This window comes from Mytilus trossulus, chromosome 2 (genome assembly GCF_036588685.1).
Source record: "Mytilus trossulus isolate FHL-02 chromosome 2, PNRI_Mtr1.1.1.hap1, whole genome shotgun sequence".
Classification (NCBI taxonomy): Eukaryota; Metazoa; Mollusca; class Bivalvia; order Mytilida; family Mytilidae; genus Mytilus; species Mytilus trossulus.
This window is the reverse complement of record NC_086374.1, coordinates 28,991,436-29,010,056: the sequence shown is the minus strand read 5'-3', so window position 1 is coordinate 29,010,056 and position 18,621 is coordinate 28,991,436. Positions and strand designations below refer to the sequence as shown.

The window sequence follows — 18,621 nt, the reverse complement described above, 5'->3', positions numbered from 1 at the left end:
CCTTCATATCTTTTTATTCCATGAGATGCCACCTATTTGTAAATGCAGCAGTTACATAGGTAATTAAATTTTGATTTAGGTATTGATGTAAATTGATTGTATATGCTTTCATTGTTAACGTATGGACAATAAATCACATAAAAGACTAAAAAATATTGTATGATATGTCTCCCCATACATTTGTTAAACCCAAAAAAAGCGGAAAATATACATCGCAGTAATTTCGTGCGTCCGAAACTCTATGTGTAAAAACCTTCAACGATATGACCTATATGACCAAAGGCGGAAGATACTAATGTTATATTGAAGACTATTGAAACAAGAAACTGGCAATGATCAGGCAAAAAAAAAAGGAAAGGCAAGTACACAAAACACAACATAGACAACATATGACTCAGCAACACGAAATCATTTAAAACTGGTCGATTTATGTGCCTTTTGTGAAAGGGCTAATTACATTCGCTCCAAGCGTGGCACACAAATGTCGCTCATGGTAAGTATATTAAAGTATCTTTCCTTGATTTGCAAATCAGTTAAAGGAAGGAATAGGAAAATATCTTAGGCTAACCATCAGTAAAGACCACATCTGGACAAATCACATCAACAAGACCATAGGGGAAGTCTACAAAGAACTTTGCTTCGTACAGAGAAATCATGGTTCTGTACTCCGACAAGAAAAGCCACAGCTTATTTCATCTGATTTAGACCAAACTCTAGAGAATGGTTTACCGTTATGGGATTCTCACAACATTATTAGCATACGCGACATGGACCAGGCACAAATACAAGCAGCTCACTTTGTTTATAGTGGCTGTTAGGCCCTAGCCACATCTGGAATAGATAGCAGGATAAGTAAAGGCAACAGTACTAAACCAGTTTTCATAACTCATAAATCGATTGAGAGAAAATAAATCCGGGTTACAGACTAGTACCGAGGAAACACGTCAACTAGAAGAGGAAAAAAAAGGAACAATAGGAACTCTGTAGTGCAACAAAAACAAACGCTAGAAGAAGAAAACAAAGGAACAATAGGAACACTGAAATGCAACAAAAACAAACGCCAACATACGTAGAAACAAAGTATTTGATAACGACTGTCATTTGCCTCACTTGGTACAGGACATGTAAAGAGAAAATGGTTGGTTCAACAATTTTGAATTATTGCTAGCAAAACCTCCCGCTTTACGACAATTTTAAAGACATTGCTGAAATGATAACACAAAGTGACAGAAACAAAGTACAAATAAACGCAAGAATATTCATTACAGAGAAATTCACAAACACATGATACAATATACAAACTGCAAAACAACAACGAAAAAGACCACAGGATAACCAGTGTATAAAGTTATATTTTTTTTGTGGTAAATTTCATCCAGTATCCTAGGACTTTTACTTTTGGCCAGTACAGTGGCCTCCTGTCTGTTTGAGAAGCGCCCGGTTAATACAATTCGTTGACGAGTTTTGTTCGTATGCGAGAAGACGAACAAAAAGAAGCTTTGTCATAGAGTCGAGGGCTATTACTTTCAGTTAAGTCGTAGATCCATAGGCCAATACTTCCGGTTTTGAAGAGAGTAGGGATCGTTAGTTTCAATTTCTCTGCCCGGTGCTGATGACCAGTGTTACTTGAAATTCAGATGTGTTTTCTTAATTTGACACACCAGACATTATTCAGTTTCGTGTTTATGATATTCCAACTCCATTTCTTGTCTATTGTATACTGTGACATATCAGCTATACTATTGAACATGTCCAACCTTCACATTATTGCAGTTCTTCGATTTCAAAACAAGACGTTTTTTCAAGTTTGATTTATATTCAATGCAACAGCTGCATGGTTTTAGAACAATACACAATCATGTCATATTCTGAAAAGACATTTCACTTCAGGGCTTGACACATACTTTTATTTTCTATTACAGTGTATTCAATATTCGAGTGTACTGCAGAGATCGACCAAAACTGTGTTTTCGTTCAATCCACTGATGACACGTTTAACTGGGGGAAACGATCAGTGAGTAAAAATATCAGTTCTGTTTATAAATGTTGTTCAGTTATAGGAATTATAGTCTTTGTCGTTTAAAAAACCAATCGAACCTTTCATCAAGAATTACAAAAATAAAGATGGGCAACATTTTTATTGGATGACATATTAATGTAGCTTAACATTGTAAACTAGCACAGCGTACAGCAAATGGTTTAGAGAACATGACTTTGTACAGTCTAAAACTGTTGAGCGGTTAAAGAAAGACCCATATTTCCATAGTGAGACCAGCTATACGAGATAAGCTGAAACACAATGTATAATATATTAAAAAAATAACCCTTAATTAATCAAGGAAATAAAATAACATCCTTTGAAAACCAGGATCCAAATATGTTTCGTACTAATCGAAGCTAGATAAGGCATTTAATTTTTGGGTTACTACTATTGGTCAGACACGTAAATGAAAGAATCTGACACAACACTACTTACAGCTAACAGGAAGTCATCTTTTAAGTTATAACATTTCTTTGTTTTCTGTTGGTGTCAACACATTGATTCACAATTTAAATTTATTTTTTACCATACTTTTAAGTTGTACAAACAGTTCAGAGAAAACAATATTCAATGCAAGGAAAATATCAACAATTCCTGCAAATTTTGAGACGGTCCGCTATCTAATTAACAATCGACATGAACTCCGGAAGGCGTTGGACATGTTTCTTCGATATAAGATATAAATCTAGACACAAAGAAGACGAGCATGAAATCAATGTTCTGCCTTTGCTGTTGTTTTTTTTTGGCTTATTTCATATCATAGAAAAATATGTATTCATAAACATGAGTTTGTATGGCGTATGTGTAAAATTTAGTCCTGGTATCTATGATGAGTTTATTTTGTATCTTGTTTTAATTGGAAAAGAATCAATCTTTTCCATGTGAAATTAAACAAACTAAATATGATGAGTCAATGATCAATTGATTTCCAACTGAGATCACATCAAAGTTCGGTGTATACGGAGCTAGTGCTGGTCAGGTGATGCCTATTAAATGTCTTGAATCTATCATATATATTGAGCTTGTATCTTTGATGAGTTTATATATAAACATAAACAGTGTTATACAGTCAAAATCAATGCTACTGTCCATTGTGTGGTCGAATGCTTGGTTCAGTGACAACTTTCAATTCATTCATTCTGTAAATGTTATTTTTGTTTTTGAAAATAATCTTTGTTGCTGTTTATGCACAATTTAAGAACTCCAGATACAAGTTTTACTTATAAGAACCTGCGTTTATGAAACAGACATTTCGAGTAATTTAGCGAAGTTTGGAGTTCGAATTCATTACGTTGAAAGTTATTTTAATCTTTTCACGAGCATTGTTGTTTCCTAGTCTAAAACACTTAACTTTTCTTCAGGGTCCAGCTAAATATTATACATATAGTGGAATAACGGGAGTGACTGGTCCTGGTGGTGCAAAAGAGGGATTTGTATATTTATATACAAGGACTTATCCAGAAAGGAGACCGGGCGATGATGCAGTTATGTCTACTGAGATATCTTTTCCAAGTGAGAGCTCTTAATATGATAATTTTTTCTTTGCTCAATTGTTAGTTGACAGGTAGAATTCCTTTAACTACCTATGTCAACTTATGATAGAATTGTTTTCTCTCAATGTATACTTTGGTAATGACACTCAAATTCTGATTATAAGATTGGTAGTGTAGACAGACATCTTCATTCAATGTCATTTAATAAAAGGCAATCTTAGAGTAAAGATTAAAAAAATTATTTAATATTGATTCGGCAATAAGTGTTAAATTCTTTTAAAGTCATATGAAACGAGTGAATGGTGAAAAATAATGTTTATCCAATTATTGAACCAATGCATGCATATATCATAAACTTAGTTCTCTGTGCACGATTTCATCATTATTTTCGCAAATATATCATATAATCGTCAATTTTTTGTCTCTCTATTTGTTATGATTTCACAAATATGGCTGCTCATTAAATGCCGTGTTTTGAAGCCGAGTTTTACCGATTGTCACCTTATAGTAAACAAATCACAAAAAGCATGGGTATTGAGCACGTGTTTAACATGTATAATCAGATATTTGTTTATTTAAATGACAGATCCATGCTTATTGCGATCACCGGATTTTTACGAGGAGGGTTACGCTCGGGTCACTATACATACGGAAAATATGTCGGGGAATTGCTTCCTGGAAGCAAGCAATTAAAAATAAGTAAACTTCTTCTAAATGGGGACAAATTAAAGAATTTTCCTCAGAAAAAGTATATGTACATAAAGTTGCATAATGAAAACTATCCATTTAGTTATAAAAAACATATGAACTAATTTTTTTTAATTTGAGGTTTCTTATGACTTTAACAAGGAAAACAAATAAAATTAATCCGTTCGAAACTGGTAAAATAGTACGAGAACTAAAAATGATTGTTTATGTATTATTATCATTTCCAAGAATCGTAGGAATTTATAAGTTAAGATAGATTTTACTTTTTATTCGTGTGCATCAATATAACTCACAATGTACTTTTTGACCTTTTGTTTGATAGAGGTCAAGCGATGTTTGTCTTTCTGGTACCACATGCGCAGTTATTATGCATCACATATGGGGACACTACAGATTACTATGACAGATGGAACTGGAGAAGAAACGTTATTGTTTACCAAATCGGGAAATCAGGGAAAAGAATGGATACAAGCAAAAATAGACATACCAACTGTTGATAATTTGAAGGTACGTAAAATGTTACTTCTCTCTCAATTTAAAAGATGTGTTACTCATTAATATGATAATAAGAAGATATGGTATATAACTGCCTCTGAGGCAAGTTTCCAATAAACATCGACAGATAAGGAAGGTTGGAAATAATACCCTTTCGTCGTATGACCTTGTATAATGAACAAATTAAAGTTACACTGAAGGGAATGATAAAGAGTGTCCTTGGATACCAATGAAAATCAATTTAACGCAAAAAATGAGGCTGAATTCAAACAAAGGCTATTGACTTGGGATATTCACACAAAGACGTACGTTGGCCATCGTAAAACAGCATCACAATTTAAAATAAAAAGATAGTTAATAAAGGTACCAGGATTATAATTTAGTACGCCAGACGCGCGTTTCCTCTACATAAGACTCATCAGTGACGCTCATATCAAAATATTTATAAAGCCAAACAAGTACAAAGTTGAAGAGAATTGAGGATCCGAAATTCCCAAAAGTTGTGCCAAATACGGCTAAGGTAATCTATGCCTGGGATAAGAAAATCCTTAGTTTTTCGTAAAATTTAATGTTTTGTAAACAGGAAATTTATAAATATGACCACATTAATGCTATTCATGTCAACACCGAAATGTTGACTACTGGGCTGGTGATACCCTCGGGGACGAAACATCCACCAGCAGTGGCATCGACCCATCGACTAAGACTCAGTCGAAAAGTACTGAACTCGTCACTCGTTTTAATGACCAAGTTTACCTTTTACACATGAAATATTGTTGATAGACAAATTTGAAACTTTATAAATGTTTTCTAAATCCAACACAAATCTGGACCTGTTCCCACGGTCTTCAGATATTCGTGTAAAAATGATGAATATAACTTATAAAAAAAACTGACAACACTGTTTAATGAATGCTCAATAAACACGTAAAAAGTAAAATCGCAAAAATACTTAATCCCGAGTGAACGATTAACTATATATCAATCGAATTATTTTGTTTTTTAGTAAAATTGTCTATTTTTTAATTCTTTTTTAATTTCAATTTCGAAAGCGTATAACATAAGTATCGATCTAGTGTAAGTATACTTCTTATTGTTTGGTTGGCACACGTGGCAGCAATAATACAGTTTGCATCATCTGAATACCTATATGATAAGCAAGACAAGACTTACACTAATGAGTTAAAGTAACACAGTCATCAATGGACCCTTTCAGCCTGGAAATAGTTGATTATTTCAACAACAAAAAATAGCAAAAATATATCTGTACTATCATATCTACAAATAATCTGTAAGTGTCTATTGAACCCCCAAAGCTATGTGTTCTTCATTTTTTTTAATGAGTTCTGAGAGGAACAGATTGTGTAACAATCTCACCAAGCGATCAAAATATGCTGTTCAAGATTTAAATGTTGCATATTGCTTCCTAAATCAGCGATTTAAGCTTCCTGGAGTTCCTTAATGCATTTAGAGGTTTTGCCTTTCTTTCTTGTTCTTGAAGACTCGATAGCACAGCCATTGTTAAAGTATATTACAGAATTATTTATCCTCACAGCTTACAATTAACGGAACCTCAGGGCCTGGTTGGATGTCAGATATGGCAATAGATGGTATATATTTGGTTCCTGGTACCTGTGGTAAGTATGACTTCGTTAACGTTATTAGAAAAATGATCTAACTGTCTTCAACTTTGTACTTGTTTGGCTTTATAAATATTTTGATATGAGTGTCACTGATGAGTCGTATGTAGACGAAACGAGCGTCTGGCGTACTGAATTATAATACTGGTACCTTTGATAACCAATTAAAGCTTATCTGGAAAATATAAATCAGAAGAAAAGTGGCATACACCAAAGAAAGATAGAGGGAGTGCACAATAACCGAATTTATATAAAACCTCGTTTGATATATCTCAGATTTATTGTATTTAGAGGTAAATACAAAGTATATGATTGGGAATCCCACATAATAGGCTGGCATAATCGGTTATATGCCTGGAATGTCATTATCATGTTAATCTATTTGTACGTTTTCAAGTTAGATAATTGCTTACGCATTTGATTTGCAAAACTTCAATATATTCATCGGATATTTGTTAAATGAACATTTAGTTACTAAGTTGTGTTCTGGTTGGTTCTATAGACTGTGTGGTCCTTTGACATTATATAATTTGTTTTTTTTATCCTTTTTCGCACTTATCTCAAGAGGTTTCAATCTTTAAATATGTAGCATCCCGAAATTGTAAATGGTTTAAAAACATCTGGTAAACAAACTTTTGTCTGAAATTATTAACTGTATTAGCAACAATATTTTCTCCATTTGAAATTAAAATCAAATTCAGTTTATCCCTGAAGCATTGCATGCATTGTCTCAATGTAATGTGTCAACTCATCCAAATTAAATCACCGGTGTCTTTCGACAAAAGTAGCTTTGCAGTGAATGCAATATACCTTCTTATAAACCTATACGGAGTTATTTTCTTTCAGAACGACAGGTCATTCTTTTTCAAAATCAACTTGGACGATACCATGTTTCAATGAATTATGCTCCAAGGCATAAAATAATGACTTGTGTGAGGTCATTGTTTTCCTTGATAAAAATGCAATCTATGATTTACAAATGTACATGTTGTACTTCAAAATTTTATTCGTCTGACAGTTTTTTGTTGCCGATTTGGAAAATTATTTTTTTAAAGTTCAATCGAAGATAGGTCATTGCCTGTATTTTAATTATAGAAACAAATAACGTGAAGTTTTGTTAATTTATCGCTACAAATAAGAAGCATTATCATATATGCGAGATGAATTTTAATGTAGACTTTCATAAAGTAAAGCCAGATTTAACATATTCGTGTGTAAGATTTTGAAAATCTTATTGAGTCGCACTGAATAGGTTGATAGATTTTTTGTTGCTTGCTTAACGTCCATTGGCAAATAGTTCATGCATGTTCAAGGACGATACACACTGAATGGGAAATTACACTGTGACCTACATGTATTTATATTCGTCTTCGTGTAAGGTCTTAACTTTTTAAAATTAAAAATGCGGATGGTATATAATTATATCCTGATTATCTGTTAATAAAATGTATTGCTATTCAAAAGACAATCTTTCTGAATTTTTCATTCGATGCTATCAAAATTGTAAAAAATAACTTCTTTCTTCCCACAATAGAAATGACATTACAAATAGAAAAAACACATACCCCTCCTCCTTTTCCACGTACTAAGTGGTACAATAAATTACTTACAATGTATCTTGTATTTGTCATACACTTTTATCGGATGGTACATGTTTTGTAACAATACATTTGTGTCTTACATCATGCAGTTACAGCAATATTTTTATTGTGTATGGATAATCATTTTTAAAAGGTTTATATCTAGGTTAATAAGTGAGTTTTATTTCACATTCTAAATGAGACGTATGGCGTATTAAAACCTGAACGCATTAGAAAGGAATATCCTACTATTATGTTGTCGGTAAAATAGGATACTAAATTTTTAAAATCTTTATAAACAAATGATATATTTTTTGACGGTATATAAGTTATATTTTAAGGTTTTTCTTGTCGAAGAACACACCTCGGGGTTTCAGAATTGCTAAAAGAAAGACTACGGTCTGTCTTTCATTTGATACATCCTGACTCCCCTCGGTGTGTTCTACGAAAAGAAAAACCTTAAAATATGCATTATCTATATCAGAATGCTAAGTCATGTTATTTTTTATTTCTTTTAGGAAATTAAAGTTTTACCTACATTTCTAACTCACCTAGATTAAAGGGCCAGCGTGAGCTTTTATCATCCCTTTGTCTTAAACGTCGTCCGTTAACTTTTACACATATTTTCTTCTCTGAAACTACTAACCTGAATTTAACCAAACTTTGCCATAATCATTTAAGTGGTATTTAGATTTGAAAATACGATAAATACGCTTGCAAACAAGCATGACCAGCATGGCTAAAAATAGGGATAACAAGTATTTTTAGTCTTTCAAAACATGAAAACCGCTACAAAAAGAAAAAAAAATATCTACATAACTGTAAGACGACTTCTTGTAGAAGTAATTACATATAATTGGCCATTAACAAGAATACTTCCGTATTGTTATGCATTTACTTTTCTACATTGGCTAGAGGTATAGAGGGAGGGTTGAGATCTCATAAACATGCATAACTCCGCCGCATTTTTGCGCCTGTCCACAGTCAGGAGCCTCTGGCCTTTGTTAGTCTTGTATTTTGTTTAATTTTGGTTTCGTGTGTACAATTTGGAAATTAGTATGGCGTTCATTATCACTGAACTAGTATATTTTTGTTTAGGGGCCAGCTGAAGGACGCCTCCCGGTGCGGGAATTTCTTGCTACATTGAAGACCTGTTGGTGACCTTCTGCTGTTGTTTTTTTATATGGTCGGGTTTTGGTCTCTTTGACAAACTTCCCATTTCCATTCTCAATTTTATTCTTAAATGATTTGCTTTATTTATAACTTCTATATCGAAAATTATATCAGAAATGCAGCCACTTTGATTATCAAAAAGGGTCTGTAAATAATTCAACATGATCAAAATCGTGAGCCAAAACCTTGTTGTCTTTTTATTTTCAAGCCATGTAGTTGTCAGTTTATTTTCAATCTATAGGGTTGAATGTCCTTCTGGTTTCTTTCACCATTGTTGTATTGAAGTTATTGGTCTTTATTTACGATTTTTCGCAATTTGAAGCATGTTTTCTTTTTATTTTGGAAGTTATAATAGATAGATAGACACTTTAAATAGAAGAAAAGACTAGCAAGACAAACTCTACCAATAAATTAGATTGACCGAAAGGGTTAGTCAACTGCTTACTCAAGCTATGCTCTGTAACGGCGATTTTTCTAATTTTTCCGAACTATCTTGAAAACTGAAATAGATACAAAGAAACTTTAAGAAAGGAAAATGTCTTTCCTTTTGCTTATTTTGGCTTTTCTTATAATTTATTTACCCGATGTTATTATGACAAAAATACCATTTCCAATTTAATTTCAATGTATGTGAATTTTAACAGAAAGTCCTCTAACAACACCAGCTCCAACAACTCCAACCACAACAACTACTCCGACTACAACAACTACTCCGACCACAACAACTACTCCGACCACAACAACTACTCCAACCACACCGACAACAGTTCCTGAAATAGGTATAATAAAGTGGCATCGAGGGAAATGTGGATGTAGTGTTTTATAACTTTCTTAACATTTTATGATATTCTTGTATTCCTCTCCTCAATGCTCTTCAACTTCGTACTTTATTTGGCTTTTTTAACGTTTCGATTCGAGCGTCACTGATGAGTCTTTTGTAGACGACACGCGCGTCTGGCGTATATACAAAATTTAGCCCTGGTATCTATGATGATTTTGTTCACAAATTATGTATGCATCCTTTTTTTCTCTCTTATGGAGTATTTGATTTTCAGACTTAAATAAATCTAAAGACATGAATAGTAGCAAGGAGATTATGGTCAACTCGATTGAAAAAAATAAAGTAATAACAAGCAGTTCTCAGTCATTTCTATTCATAATTAAATGAATATTAACACAGGCACTTGTTTCTATCCATGGAAAGACCCACTATCAACGTATATTAACGTAAAGGTACCAAACTACTTTTTCACTTCTCTCCTTCAAACCCTTATTTTGCTGTCAATTTATTCTCAAATTTCTAGTTACAAACACCATTCAATTCGTGCTTTTTTCTTTCAAAAAATATGCATTGTTCTTACCCCTTACCTCCAATACACAAGATTTGTCAATAAATGTTCATGCCATCGTGTTGAGTCCGCCTACAAAATACAACAACTACCGGTTTAAAGCACCCAAATTCAAAACCGCTTGTGATTTTTCGGTTCATAGTACATATGGTCATTCAAAAACAAAAGGTCATCACACTATCTAGATTTAGTTAAAACATTTGTGACTCTCTATATTTATCATTCACTGTTTTATGCAAACTATCTAAACTTTAAAGACTAAATGAATAAACATATCCCATATATTATCTGTTTTTAACTAAAAAATACACCGGTGAAATGATATTTCTGACATCGTTTATTGTTTTATAAAACGTATTCAGTCCTTGAAATTCTTTAAACCGGTAGTTTATATACATGAATGTATTTGTTTAGGGGCCAGCTTATGGATGCCTTCTAGTGCGGGTGTTTCTCGCTGCATTTAAGACCTAGTGGTGACCTTCTGCTGTTGTCTGTTTAATGGTCGGGTTGTTGTCTCTTTGACACATTCCTGATCTCCATTCTCAATTTTTTATTGTAGGCGGTCCAAATAATATCACATGAAAATTGATTGACAAATATTGTGTATTGGAGGTAAGGGGTACTCTAAGGGTAAATAGACTGCATATCATCTGAAAGAAAAAGTTTTCATGAATCGAATGGTGTATGGAACAAGTATTTTGAGAATAAATCGACAGAGAAGTAAGGGTTTGAAGCGGAGAGGTGAACAAAGAAAGTTAATATACGTTGTTAGTGGGTCATCATCTGGATGGAAACAAGTGCCTATGGTTATTGACTCTAAACGCAATATTTTACTTATTCTCATTCAAATGAAGAAAAAAGATAAAAGGGCGGGTCAAGATTTTACTAGTTCATTGAGCTCAGCATTCGGTGTCAGCTGCTTCATTAAAATACTTTTTTCCACGAAAACAATATTCAGACTTTATAACTGCCTTTTTTTCTCTTCAGTCATTGAATGTGGATTTGAACAAGGACAAACATGTGCATTCGAAAATATTGATGCCGACGACTTCGACTGGATTTTATATAAATCCGTAAGTTTTATGAAGAAGCAAATGAATAATGAATATTTATCTACAATGTACATTTGTATCACATAGTTCTATGTGTCCTTCTTGAGTCGAACAACGTATTGTGTTATAGCAATCACTGAAATGTTTTTCCAGTCGAAAAAAATATTGTGTTAAAGTAATCACTGAAATGTCTAACAAAGTATTGTGTTATAGCAATCACTAAAATATTTTTCAGTCGAACAAATTATTGTATTAATAGCAATCACTATAAAACATTTTTCAGTCGAACAAAGTACTGTGTTATAGCAATCATTAAAATATTTTCCATTCGAACAAAGTATTGTGTTAAAGTAATCACTGAAATGTTTTCTTATGTCTAACAAAGTATTGCGACATAAAAATCACTTAATTGTTTGCTTGTGTTGAACAAAGTATTGTATTATATTCAGTCGCTGAAATGTTTTCTTGTGATGTACAAATAATCGTGTGAACGACACATCAAAGAGGGAACTGTAAAACATGACAACAAACAAACAGAATTGTTTCATATAATAAATGTCATTGCTATACAGGGATCAACATCTACCAAAAACACTGGTCCTTCGGCTGCATACAGTGGTGACCAGTATGCCTATATTGAGGTAAATGGTCAAGAACAGGACTATTATGCCATTTTGAGCTCAGTGAATACCGACCTGTTTTGTAAGTATTAAAGACATTTATCTATATATGTTATGACTTTACCTTTAATTATATAACAGGTCTTTCATTAGTATTTTTGTGAATTTTTAGTATTCAACTGCACTTTTGTTCTTGTTCCTAGCTTTCATGTTGTCTTTATGCATCGTGAAGACAGTAGAGTGACGCCTTGTGTCCAAGGTTTATGCTCTTATAATATGCAAGATAATGGTCTGTGTCGGAACGAGATGATTTGATGGCTTTCGTCCGTTAAATGCTCTTCGGTCGGGTTGTTGACACTTTGACAATTTCTATTTTCAATATCATGTTTAACAAGCCCTTAATGCCCTTAATGTTGCTAAACTATTGTAACAGCATAGTTGTCATAGCATAGTTGTCATCCGATATTTGTTCTTTGATTCTACACTAGTCATTTTTGGAGCTGTTCGTTGTGAGCCAATGATCCGTTTTGAAGACCGTACTTTGACCTATGATGGTTTACTTTTACAAATTGTGACTTGAATTACCAAGTGTTTTCACAAACTGGTGTGTGCTGGTAACTCCAGTGAAACTATTCAGAAACTCTATTGATATTTTTTTGTTATTGCTGTTATGTTATATTTTTTAGCCTAAAACCCTTTTGTTTGCTTATTGTTTTTTGTTTTATGTTAGTACTTAATAAAAATAAAAGTTGAACTGTGTTGTCAATGATGATACTTAATTCATGGTAGTTAATGAAAGGTCAGTGGCGTTATTATATATAAATGAAAATATTTTTATTGACAAATGAAAGTTTACGAAAAATTTGGCATTATATAATCATTTACTCCTACACATTTATATAAATCCAGTTTTAGTGTGTATTTCAATATTAACAACAAACATAATGAGGAAAGCTATGTTTTCTACATCAATTTATTCTGAAATGCATGTTCAAATAGAATGCATACTTGTAAATAAAGGCAACAGTAGTATACCGCTTTTCAAATGTCATAAATCCATGGATATAAAAATGATATCAATAAGTTGTTATTTAAAACTTAACAAAAAACTCGAACAGTTTTTTTTTGTATTTAAAAATATTTTTTAATAACTGAATGCATGTTGTTTAAATGGTAAAAAAACCGGAACAACTCAAGCTTCTTACTTTTCCAATTGCATATTCATGAACATAGTTGCTACCTTATTAAAGTATAGCAAGACATATTTGGGGTTTGTATTGTTCCCTCTGGTATCTTTCGTTCCTTTTTGAATTGATTAAACAATGATATCAAAAACAATGATATCAAAAACAATGATATTCAAAGAGCATCGGTGTGATTACTTTACAGTTACTGCGTGGAAATTGCCATCTTCCAATCAATTAAGGACCATTAAATACTATTTCTGACGGAATTTTGTTTGTCCATAAGGGCTGAGGGGTATATGAGCGTGCTCTCAAATGTTGTTAAATTTCCCTGTTCATTTGTATAAACCTCATATTTCACTTGTTTTGATAATAAATTATATAAATATTACAGTTTGTGTCCAATAATCATATCTTACATCGTTGTTCCATTTTCGAATTATTATTGTGTTTATTTCAGCCTCGTCGTTTTGCCTTAGTTTTTATTATCACATGTATGGCAAACATATTGGCGATCTATCAGTGTATTCAAAGGAACGAATAGAGGGCGTATGGCACACTGTTTGGACTCGTTCCGGCAATCAAGGAAATCAATGGATACATGCTCGTGTGGGTATTACTGGTGATATAGAGTCAGATATTGTTGTAAGTATATAATAAGATTATCAGTTATTCCTTCACATTGCTCCTACCAGAGTAAACCTCAAATACACTTTCATTTGTCGGTTTATTTAATTTAAATGAGATGGCGTAAGCGTATTATTATTAGCACTGAACTTTAAAAATCTTTATTGTTGACCTTTGACTTCGGAAATTGCTATGAAAAATTATATTCTAGAGGGAGAAACTCAATTTTGATTGGACTTTCAGTGTAAGAAAATATTGGAAATATATATGGTAGAAATATATTTTCCCAACGTGATTATTCTGATTGTTTTATAAACCAGCAATAATGCCATCAGTATATTAAAGAAAATGTACTGAAAATATTAGAACTTCATCTCAATCAAATGTTTGTCCCAAAGAAATGAAAATTAAAATCACAAAAATACTGAATTCCGAGGAAAAATGAAAACGGAAAGTCCCTAATACTCAAAGCTTAAAGACATCCGCAACAAATGGATGACGACTGTCATATTCCTGACATGGTACAGGCTTATTCTTATTTAGAAACTGGTGGATTCACCTTGTCGGTTCTTAGCAATGGCATCATAGTGATTGTTACTTTTGACACTGTTGTTGTTTGTTGTTATTTGATATTAATTGGTTTGTGCCTTCTGTATCTTATTTGCAGCAATTGACATTTGACGGAAATGACAGAATATTTCAGCGATTAAAAAAGGAGTTTGAGTGTCAAAAGTATTGGATAGTTAAGCGAAAATATTAGCATAGGACATTTTAGCGAGAGAGAGTATCTCTTATGTTCTAAAGATGTAATAGGTTACCCTTGTTCAACACTGGAGGTGGAAGTAGAATCGACCAGGATAGAGTAAAGAAGATGTGTTTTTTAGAGTTTATAACGCACAATTCAAAACATCTTTTAACTATAAGAAATACATGTATAAACACTGTCAAAAACATAATACTAGTCAATGGCATTAGTTCAGGCTTGAAATTTATATCCGAAGCTTCTGACATAGAAATTCATCCTGACCGAAGATTCGAGTGATAAGTTGGGGGATACGTTTGCTTGACAGAAGGACGAGCGGCTGCAAGTGTTTTCATATGATAACTTGTGTGATAATATGTTCTCACAATGCTCTTAAATGCACTGCTATATATTGTTTCTTATACTTCAATTGAGATTCAAGTCCTATATTTATGATTTCCATTTTTGTTCGAAGTAGTACTTTATGGTTCTTAATTGATTGGAAGATGGCAGTAGCTTCAAATTTAAAACACCAATCCTTTTCGGATTTGGATATTTTTCTTCCTGTGTGACGATGACATTTTCTGGCTTCAGACACGCGACTCAACACACTAAGCGTTGATTTGAATGAAGTCTTGAATGAGGACTTCAGCTATTTCAATCCTTTTTGGTTGATTGAAAATACACATATAAGTAAGCAATGAATGTGGTTGTAAAAATTTATAGATTCTTCTTGTGTTAAATATTTGTTTGTTTTGTGATTGTGACATATATGACTGCTGTATCCATATTATGACAATGTTATCTATTATATAGATAAAGGAAGATGTGATGTGAGTGCCAATGGGACAACTCTCCATCCAAATAACAATTTAAAAAAGTAAACCATTATAGGTCAATGTACGTCCTTCAACACGGAGCCTTGGCTCACACCGAACAACAAGCTATAAAGGGCCCCAAAATTACTAGTGTAAAACCATTCAAACGAGAAAACAAACGGTCTAATCTATATAAAAAAGACGAGAAACGAGAAATACGCATAAATTACATAAACAGACGACAACTACTGTATTGTATGTCTGTTTATTCAAGCATCGTTGTAACTAAGAGGGACGTTGATGCGACTGTCATACAACTGAGAGGTTTAGCGCTATAAAACCAGGTTCAATCCACCATTTTCTACCAGGTCAGGAATATAACAATTATTTTCAATTCGTTTGATTTTGCCATTTGATAAGAGACTTTCCGTTTGAATTTTCCTCTGAGATCAGTATTTTTTTTTATTTTACTTTGTTTTGTAGCTGTTAGCACAGTGGCTGTCATTAAAGGGGTTGACTATTTTCTCTTCTGTAGTTCAGGAGTTATGGCCCTTAATTTATTGTATGTATCTTCAGAGTTATGACACCAATGCTTTTCGGGTTTGTATTTGTTGTAGCTGTTAACACAAAAGAGGTCATAAACACGGTTGACGATTTTTCACTTTTGTAGTTCAGGAGTTATGGCCCTTGATTGATTGTATGTATCTTCAGAGTTATGACACCAATGCTTTTCGGATTTGTTTTTGTTGTAGCTGAAAAGACAGTGGAGGTCATCACAGGGGTTGACCATTTTCACTTCTGTAGTTCAGGATTTTAAGCCCTTGATTGATTGTATGTATCTTTAGAGTTATGACACCAATGCTTTTCGGATTTGTATTTGTTGTAGCTATTAACACAGTGGAGGTAATTAACGGGGTTGACAATTTTCACTTATGTAGTTCAGGAGTTTAAGCCCTCGATAGTTTTGATAGTAACACTAATAGATATAATTAATACCTGTCTTGCTGTTAATTCGATAGCCTGGTGATTCAACAGTGATTCTTCTTATCAAATGACATTTACATTTAGCTTTTGTGATTTAGAAAAATAGATTATTAACCTTGAGTTGCAATTCCTTAAATATGGATGCTAAAATTACATGCAAGTCAACTTTATATCATTCTACTTCATCGATGCAACATATCTCTTTCTAACATGATATAATTTTTTCCCCTCCTCGTTTAACGAGTTGGTTGACCGTTCTGGAATAACCGTTTCACAAATGATATCGGATATGTTCCTTACGTCGTAACTACAATCCCTTTCCCTTTCTTGAATTTGACTTACCGAATTAGACTATTTACTGGATATGTTATAACATAAGCAACACGACGGGTGTCACATGTGGAGCAGGATCTGCTTATCCTTCCGGAGCACCTGAGATCATCCTTAGTTTTTTGTGCGGTTCGTGTTGTTTAATCTTAGGTTTTCTATGTTGTGTCATATGTACTATTGTTTGTCTGTTTGTCTTTTTTCATTTTTAGCCATGGTGTTGTCAGTTTATTTTCGATTTATGAGTTTGACTGTCCCTCTGGTATCTTTCGTCCCTTTTTTTTTAATGTAGCGGTGTCTAAATATTTCTTTTGTTGATGGCACGCGTGTCCTTTAAGATACGGTTAATGTATGGAAGACGAGATTTTGTGTAACATGATTTATCCTAAACGCATGCTACAAATTTAATTGTATGCATAGACAGAAATAATTAAGAGTTAAAATAACATAAATACCAACGAAACATCAAAATGGAAAGTGTCTAATTAAATGGCAAACTCAAAAGATCAAACTGGTACTCATCAAACGAAATTAAGAATAACTGTAATATTCCTTACTTGGTACAATATGGTTACTTTTATGATGTAGCCATATATATGAACAAACATCACTAAATGATTTTATCCTATACTATCTAAAGTTTTACTCTTCCATTTGCAATGTGTGTCAATTGAAACAAGGTTAAATGATGAATATGTCACAATTCTATCATTTTCCAAATAAAGTACGCAACATAAATACATTTCAAACTAATCAGAATAAAATGTTAAATATTAATTATATCTAGCTACCGACTGAAACATTCAAAACACTTGAATGACTTATCTGTGCAAAACAAAAAAAATATATAACTAAAATGTATTTCAAATTAAATATAAGACTGTAAAGTGTAAACAGCAAATGTTTTTCAAATTCTCGCAATAATATTTTCTATTTTGATATTTTTCTTTCAGATTGAGTTCGAGGCTACGAAAGGAGGAAGGTGGAATAGAGGTGATATTGCAATTGATGATATAACATTGAGTACCGGTTCTTGTAATTAGGTTGTTACATTACTCTATATTGAGTGAACTGATAAGTCAATTGATTGACTAACTTTATTATTATTATCTATTCTAGAAATGTACCTGATAGTCCAGCTTATATTTCCCGAAATTCCCTTTTTAATTTTGTTTTTATATCAGAAGATATACTAAAAACCAATTAGAGGCCAGAAACAAGTATTTCAAGTATTTAATGACAATTTTTATTCGTGCAGCTATTTTTTTCTGCAACATATATGTTGTTAAATGTATTAAAAACTAATAAAAACATAAATTTGCATTCACCAAATGTCTTCTTTATGTACTATAATGTTATTGGATCATACCATAATTTGCTACACATTGAACATTTTTGTTGCGGCTCCAACGTTGGTATAAGGTTTTAGATTTTCTAATATTTTGGCCTCGACATCGCTGAAGACATTGAATGTCGAAATCTGGTATCTGCTGTGGGTAATTGGGTAACGTAATGGTTATTTCTTACTTTCACATATAAACCTTATTAAAAGAAAGAACTTGTTGGATTATTTCAGGACAAAAAATCCCTACAAGAACTTTACGAAACATAATATTAATCAACAGTGAGTCCTTCTATTAATTAAGAATTTATTGATGCAAGCTTTACTTTATTGTATTTTAAACATGGTAGGCAAAACATTTGTGATTATTTTTGCCCTAGCGATAGTGATACGCTTTTCCATGCACGTTCCTTTTTTGGTAAACAAGCAGACGCATGCAATGTTTT

At 32.7% G+C, this 18,621-nt stretch overlaps 1 protein-coding gene across 1 annotated transcript in view; it reads left to right on the top strand.

The window, feature by feature from the left end:
* LOC134705020 (MAM and LDL-receptor class A domain-containing protein 2-like) overlaps positions 1–18,084 on the top strand; it is a 46,444-nt gene extending 28,360 nt beyond the window's left edge. Inside the window, exons 16-24 of the mRNA XM_063563788.1 lie at positions 1,923–2,014; positions 3,403–3,553; positions 4,565–4,749; positions 6,293–6,374; positions 9,775–9,909; positions 11,467–11,552; positions 12,104–12,233; positions 13,796–13,980; positions 17,787–18,084. Of these exons, the coding sequence (XP_063419858.1) occupies positions 1,923–2,014; positions 3,403–3,553; positions 4,565–4,749; positions 6,293–6,374; positions 9,775–9,909; positions 11,467–11,552; positions 12,104–12,233; positions 13,796–13,980; positions 17,787–17,876 (1,136 nt within the window). The 3' untranslated portion in view covers positions 17,877–18,084. The remainder of the gene's footprint in view (positions 1–1,922; positions 2,015–3,402; positions 3,554–4,564; positions 4,750–6,292; positions 6,375–9,774; positions 9,910–11,466; positions 11,553–12,103; positions 12,234–13,795; positions 13,981–17,786) is intronic.
* Positions 18,085–18,621: the final 537 nt, after the last annotated feature.